The 7,912-nt window shown below is 36.6% G+C and overlaps 2 protein-coding genes across 2 annotated transcripts in view; both read right to left on the bottom strand.

The window, feature by feature from the left end:
• Positions 1-994, bottom strand: part of LOC18042637 (probable inorganic phosphate transporter 1-9) — a 2,294-nt gene extending 1,300 nt beyond the window's left edge. The window contains exon 1 of the mRNA XM_006435368.2: positions 133-994. Coding sequence (XP_006435431.2) covers positions 133-827 — 695 coding nt within the window. The 5' untranslated portion in view covers positions 828-994. The remainder of the gene's footprint in view (positions 1-132) is intronic.
• A 1,465-nt stretch (positions 995-2,459) lies between these two features.
• The window catches only part of LOC18042426 (increased DNA methylation 3), a 7,672-nt gene continuing 2,219 nt past the window's right edge, over positions 2,460-7,912 (bottom strand). Inside the window, exons 4-8 of the mRNA XM_006435372.2 lie at positions 7,488-7,722; positions 5,894-5,925; positions 5,277-5,360; positions 3,080-3,271; positions 2,460-2,867 (exon numbers count right to left, since the gene is read on the bottom strand). Coding sequence (XP_006435435.2) covers positions 2,611-2,867; positions 3,080-3,271; positions 5,277-5,360; positions 5,894-5,925; positions 7,488-7,722 — 800 coding nt within the window. The 3' untranslated portion in view covers positions 2,460-2,610. The remainder of the gene's footprint in view (positions 2,868-3,079; positions 3,272-5,276; positions 5,361-5,893; positions 5,926-7,487; positions 7,723-7,912) is intronic.

Raw genomic sequence — 7,912 nt, forward strand, 5'->3', positions numbered from 1 at the left:
GAATACTTATAAAATTTTTAGTACAGCCCCCCACACACACAGATATATATATATATATATGCGCGCGCGCACGTACACGTACAAATTAAATGGGTCAAAACACAGGTAGGTAGGGGTATAGAGGTAGCGTACCTTGCAGATTCAGGCATCGTCATACGCCAATAATAGGTGAAAGCAGCCGGAATAGAACCCAGCATGAGAATCAACCTCCAGGCAATATCAGCTTGATGCTGCCTCTTGTTGACATCGTTGTCCCGAGTTGTGGTTGCCTCAAAGATTTTGCAAACCGCCATGGTGACCGTAGAGCTGGCCAAGATACCAAAGCCCTGCATAGAAAAAACCGCCGCAATGAAGGCGCCACGCGTCATCTTGTTAGCGAACTCGGACATGATGGTAGCAGATAAGGGATAGTCCCCGCCGATGCCAACTCCAAGCAAGAACCTGAAGAAGCCTAGACTCCCGAGGACGCATTGTTTAGTGGTGCAAATGGAGAAGCCACATGCAAGGGAGCTAAGCACCATCAACATCAATGCTAATCCGTACACGCGCCGACGTCCGATGAGGTCACCTAGTCTGCCGAAGACCAGCTGCCCTATCACCGTGCCCAGTAAAGCCAGGGCTAACATCGGCGATACGACCGCGTTTGGGATTTGGAATCGATCGGCGCCATCGCTGTAGTAGATTCTTCCGAGGAGCTTCATGATGGGCGGGATACAGAAGAGGTCATAGGCATCGGTAAAGAGCCCCATCCCGGCTATTATTATGGCTTTGAAGTGATAGTACTGGGTCTTTGCTGAGTCTAGCGCTGAGAGCACTTTCAACGCCATTCTTATTTATTTTTTTCTTATCTCTTTATTCTGCTTGCTCTTGATCATCAGCGAGCTGGATATTTATATAGCTCATGAACAATTAATTCAAGATCTCTCTCTCTCTGTATATATATAAATATATCTCTATATATAATCAAAAACGACAAAGTAAACTAGTGGGTTCATTTTTGGTTGTTTTTCTTCTTCTTCTATGTATGTATGTATATATATATATATATATATGTCCTTATGATCTTTTTATTTAGAAATTAATTATTATTATTATTATTATTATTATAATAAACTTAATATTAGCAAGAAAGCCCCAGTACCATGGGGTTTCGTTGATGTGATCGAAGGTTGACTTGTAAAATTAGGCCCTGTTTGTCTGATTAGATATATAATCTAGATCACAAGCTCATCTACGTACCAAACGGAGCCTTATCCAGCCAGGGCTGTGATTCCAAGAAGATGCGGATAATTTGATTAATTTCATCGGCCATTTTAGCTTTAAAATATTGACTTGGGTTTTGTTCAAGTCTTTTCTCTGCTTCTATTTGCTGCTGAGTGTTTGAAGATATTGGAATTTAAGACTACGATCGATGTTAGGTGGTTGTGACTTGTGGTGTTGTTTATGAATAATAAAATATCTTACGACGGCTTTTGTTTCTGGTTCCGAGTTAATTTCGTCCTCTTATCTTTTCTATTATTACGATTGTGTTGAAAAAAATAATAATAATATTAATAACAACAACAACAACGTTCCTTCCTTTGAATTGTTTACTATTATTATTTTTTGGGCCAGCATTAGTTTTCATTTTTGCTTCTTCTTTTTTTTTTCCAACTGTTTTTGTTTGGAAAAATTTGGTCTTGTCGATGCCGAGGAGGAAAATGATAAATTAGCTAGAATAGAAAAGTCTAATTGTCTTGTGGAAATTAATACTCGCAAGTATCAATTACAATCAAACATTTATGGCGTAGGGTATGTGGAGTGTGGACCATCCTTCGATTGGACTCAATGTGTTGCTTGAGAGAAAAAAGAAAAGAAAAAACGAATTGGAAATTTTCGACGGTCAATAAACCTCATCGCTGGATACGAAGCAACCCCGAAGGAAATAAATTCCAGTCTTTTGAATTCTTATGTATTTTTTTCCCACGGAATCTGAAACTTGTGTCTTTGACTCTCTCTGTGTGAGACTTTATAGTTTATTTCTAAAAAAAAAAAAAAAAAAAGTAAATTCTGTCATGAGATGGTAGTTTTTGCTTTGGCTTGACGCCCCGCCATCAATATGATATTCATTTAATAGATGATAGAATATAATTTTATTCATATCAATTATATAAAATTTATTATCTAATAGATGAATGTCACATAATAATTTAATTTAATTGTTAAAATCTAAATAGTTATTATTATTTTTTTTTTTAAAAAGACACACATCATTCATGATTCAAGCATTATAAATATATATATATATATGTAAATTTTCCAAATATTATCTCAATACTTCCATCTCAGTTCCCAGTTATTGTAACGTCACCAACATTCCCTTCCCACCATCAAATGAATAAATACCACCTCCCTCACCTAATCAAGATAAGAAATTCAATGGTAAAAGGAAATTTTGCTATTTTAAAAATTATTTTAGCTTGACCAAATAAAGGCAAAATCTATTTACATTAAACCCAAGATGAACTTCCAATATTTTACAGTTTAAACTGCTCTCTGTAGCATTATTCCATAACTCCACAGAACATAAGTTTTTCTCAAATTTCAAGGTACAGAATGTTGATGCGGCTATCAACTGAGGTACTTGCCAGCCTTTCTGTGTTTCATAACCACCCCCTCCAGAATTCCATCCTGGCGGAATTGGGGGTGGAATAATCTGGGATCAACAGGCCCTGGTAGACTAAATGAAACAGTGAATTCTCCCGGTGGACAAAGTTGCTGCTGCAACATCTTGTATACTTTTGATGAGTTTTTTGCAACATCTCCTTCAGTCATAACTCCTTGTATTTGGACATTTCCATTGCGACGGATAATGCATTTCAGGTTACCTGTAAAGACAAGCATTATCTACCAGGTCATCTCCTAATTATTACTTTTTTTTTTTTTATCGGATAGATTATTCACCACATGAAGCACTGCAAAATGCTCTCCTTTAACTTTAAAACGAAAGACCGAAAAGGACATTGCCTACACCTCGTCCACATGCATACTGCATCATCTCACATGCCAATGACATTATTAAATAAATTTTGATCCTTACTTGTATCCTTTCGGGCGCCAGGCAGTGAAACTCGGAAAAGATAGGCCTTATCACTCACACCGATGTCATAAAGACCAAGGGGTGGTGCACCACAACCTTCCTTCGCTGATCCTTCTACAACAACAAGTGGCTTCATTCGTGGATGGTCAGCATACTTCAACACGTCCATTATTCCAATTTTTGCTTCCCAGCCTACATAATTACCATGAGCAAGCAAACAGTATGAGTTTACGTACAAAAGAGTGTGTAATGCACTGTCTACTGATCAACAAAACGTGCTTCTAGCAAGCAACAGTTCTCATATCTTAAATAGCTTTCCTAAGTCATTAAAGAAAATTGAAAAAAAAAACAGAGAGAGGGCAAATATCGTTTTCTTAATTAGCCACTGGATCCTTCTTAAAGCTGGTTCATTGACATGCTATTTAAATTGTGGAGATGCTCATAGAACATAGAAACATTATCACTTACAATCTCACATTATCCGCAAAGGATAATTCTGAAAAAGGAAAGAAGAAAAAGGTACAACACACAATTGAATTGAACTCAATATGGTCACAAATACAGCGCAACCTCCACCGTGCCAAGCTCTTTTAATTTTTTGCTAAATTAGTAAAAATAACACTTTGCTAACATCAAGTTTCCAACCACATGACAACATGGAAAGTCCGCGAGCATGCATGAAAAGCGATCTCACCTTCAGCTTCCAGGTCAAGAAAATGATTTAATTTGCTAATATTTACTATATTCAGGATCATTACGGTTGGGGGGGTTGCGGAAAAAGAAAAACAGTGAGATTCTGCCCTAGAGAAGATGAGAATTACAATAAAGATAAATAAATGCAATGTGTTGCTTAACATATTCTCCAATGGAACTTAAAGGGACATAACCATATTCGAGAAAAGTTGGCAGATACGACACGATAAATAATGACACCGCTAGAATATATCTTCTCTTTCCGAAAACAACCCCATGCCAAATCACCACAAAATACATGTAAACTGACAAAACTTATTGTAAATAGTAGAATACTCACTGGAGTTTTAATCATAGTACAATAAAAAAACTACCTCACCGAACTACTCATGGAGACTGATAATAGGAAAAACATTATGTTATACAGAAAACATAATCAACTTCATGTGAATGGAAAAAACGGTAAGGAGAACAATTCAAATCCCAAAATAGCACAGGAAAAGGTTGGTCTACATGAATCAATTTTGCCGCCATGTACCATGCTACCCAAAAGATAACATGTCCCCAAATGTAAAAACCGGAACGAGATAAACCCAAATACTGAAAAGAATACAGGAAGAGGTGACTCTAAAATTAACAGAGATAATATATTCCCTTATGGCAAAAACCAGAAGGAGATCAATTGAAATCACGAAAAAGCACTGGAAAAGTTTGGCTTTCATGATTTAATTTTCCCGTGACTTATGCTGCCCAAAAGGTCAATCAAGCACTAAAATAACAGAGATAACCTATTCCCTACCAGGAAAAACCAGAGGAGATCACCTCAAATCCCTAGAAAGCACAGAAAAGGTTGGCCATTTTGCCTCAAAGTACCATGCTAAACAAATGGTCGCCCCACCCCAAAAGAAAAAAAAAAAAAACACAGTTATCCACCCCACCACTAAATTACTACACAGAAACAAAGTCGATACAAATCGAAACAACCCTAAAATATTATTATCTACTTAATCCACAGCTCACAAAAGACTGTTCAGTTGCTAAAAAAGTAATCAGTGTTCAGTGTGACTATGTTTCAAAAATGCAACTAGCATTAAAAAAAAAAAGAAGAAAAAATACAATGAGTTCAAGAATACCAAACAAGATGAAACAATGATAATATCAATGTCAAAGATCCTTAAAAGAATGAACTTTCGACCGAAATATTAACAAAAAAATCATCAATGCATTAAATATAAGTCAAATAATGAACCTTCACATCAGAAATGAAAAAATCTAGGAGAAAATTCGGAGAAATGACAAATAATTCCAAAATGCAGGAAAATTAAGCAAGATATGATCATAACTAATCGTTATAATGTACATAAAAAAAATAAAGAAATAATTTGCGAATTGAAAATGGAAATTCGATCACAAAGTTAACACCTGAAACGAAAAGCATTAGATAAGAAGGTATGAATTAATCAAAAGTAAAAAGGATGAAAATGAACTAAGAAAGAAAAGTCACGCTTAGGGTTTCGAGAGCAAAACGACGGCGTTAACGTCTGAGCTACGAGGCCGTTTCTTGCTTTGTAGCGGCCAGATGAATTTGCTCACACTTTGCACACTCTCATCTGCTCTTGAGTCACTATTTATTTATTTCCAGTACGTGGCCGCGATTGAGACGTGCCTTCATCGTGACACGTGTATCGTCTAACATGTAACAAAAATGCCCTTCATTTATTTTTACATGTAGTTATACACACACACACACACATACATACATTGGAGCAGCCATCGAGATTAGGGATGGCAAAATCCGGGTCCGGGTCCGGGTTTAGCCTTCCCGGTTCCGGACCCGGACACTATTTTTTTGTTTCCGGACCCGGATTAAAACCAGGCTTTTTCTCATGCGGGTCCGGACCGGGTTCAACCCGGAAAAATCCGGGTTCCCGGATTCCGGGTTTTGAACCCGGATCAATAACTCAAAACTAACTCCAGAAAACTCTAGAAAGCAATTCAAATGGTGAATATTATGGCATGGGTACAGAATCATCCATTTTTCTCTCTTCGGTGGGTTAGCTACTAAGCTTCAAATTTGAGGAAAAAGGAAAAAAAAAGTCAGTTAAGTGGTCAATCCACAACCTCCATCTCCAATCCCATGGCATTTCTCAAGGCTTTATCAAATCATTTCATTTGACAGCATCATTGAAAAGAAAAAAAAACATGATGATATGCAACTAAAGCGAGATATTATTGAAATAATCAACTATTATATATGGTAAGTAAAGTGAGCAAAGTATGATGACTGTAAATAATTTAATTATAAAACCGCAAATACGCAAGTGTGTGGTGAATCAAACGAATAGAGGAGCTAATGATGATGAATAGAGGAACTGCAGTGCTGCAAGCATGTGACGGTGGTGAACCAAACGAGTTGCGAGTTGCGACAGTGGGGAACCCAAGCTTTTGACAGTGGCGAACGCCGCGAACCCGACCTTGCGACGACGGCGAACCCGACCTTGCGACGGTGACGAACCCAGGCGATGGTTGTTTGTCTTGCCTGCTGGACAGCAGGAGGCGGCAGCCGCGGCACAGCTAGGGTTTTTCACTTTTTCTTATGTAATCCCGATTTGTGATAGAAACTAGAAAGAATGAAAGAAAAAAATGAATTGCGATTTTTTAAGGTTTTTTTTTATGTTTTTATTTATATTAATTAATAAAAATAATATAAAAAAAAGAATCCGGGTCCGGGTTCCGGATTCACGGGTTACCCCAAATCCGGACCCGGACCCGGATTAATCCGGGTTATGAAAATTCATTCCGGATCTAGATTTTTTTATACTCCGGTACGGGTTCAACCCGGCCCGGATTATCCGGGTTAGTCCGGGTCCGGGTTCTTTTGTCATCCCTAATCGAGATTCGAAGACACCGAGGGCTAAATTTAGTGAATTTTTTTTTGTAAATAGAGAACATATTTATTGGAAGAAAGAAAAAAAAAACTGTAAAAACAACTTAAAATTAAAATACAGTTGAAACATCGATATATTAATATTTCTTTTTAGTAATTTTATAATTTAATAAATTTATAAGACAATAAATTTCGTAAGAGATTCTTGTTTTACAAATTTGGTGAAGAATAGAATCTAAATAAGACTTAAAATAGATTATGTGAAGTAAGTAATATGTGAATATAAGCTATTTTACTTATGATTACACCTGTGACAATTCTTTTCTTTTCGAAACATTGATTCTAACCTTTATTGTGAATTTTTCTTGGGGGGAAAAAAAAAAAAAAAACCTTTAAACGGTATATCATATCAGTTATAAACTTATAAATTTCCGTTTTCGATTATAGTAAATTTTCAGTCAATATATAAACTTATTAGGTTCAACTTTTGTGTATCACAAAAATTGGAACTATAAAAATAGTTTTGTTGTTTTAGACCGATATTTATTTATAATCTAAATATTTGCAACTCAAAACAGAATTTTAAATCGTTAATTTTGAGCTAGACAGATTTATGCAGCAAATAAAAAGATAAAAGGAAACAAATTTTTTCCATTTCTTCAGAACAGACCCTTGTTAATTAGATTATATCACCCTTAGAAAATACAAATGGCATAAATATACACATGAGCCAATCCAAAAAGGAGATTTGTTGTGGATGAACTGCAACTTACAGATGACGAATTCTGGAACTGCTCATAAAGCAAAAAAAAAAATGATGGGTATTACTTTTGCTTAATGACAACTGCTTCAAAAATGCCATCACATCTAAAATGCGGTGAAAACAGCCGGGGATCAACCGGGCCGGGAAGACTGAAATCAAGTGTAAACTGGCCAGGTGGGCATATTTGATGAAGTCTCATACGGAATACCCGGGAACGTTTCCTAATAGTTTTTCCACCGGATGTTGACCCTCGAATATGAACCTTTCCATCCGCTTCAATCTCACAACTGAAGTGACCTGCTATGAAGTATGAAGAATTGTTATCAGTTGTCAGAATCCAAAGAAAGACCAAACTGCATTGTAATTGTTCATAAAAGAGTGCACTAAGAGAGACATTGACTGTGCCTTATTGCAAATTGCATTCTGATGCATTCTGTAAGGGCAGCCCCAGGATGGGGTCCTATTAAGTTGCATCACTAACCCAAAATCC

Source organism: Citrus clementina, unplaced genomic scaffold (assembly GCF_000493195.1).
Source record: "Citrus clementina cultivar Clemenules unplaced genomic scaffold, Citrus_clementina_v1.0 scaffold_5, whole genome shotgun sequence".
NCBI lineage: Eukaryota > Viridiplantae > Streptophyta > Magnoliopsida > Sapindales > Rutaceae > Citrus > Citrus x clementina.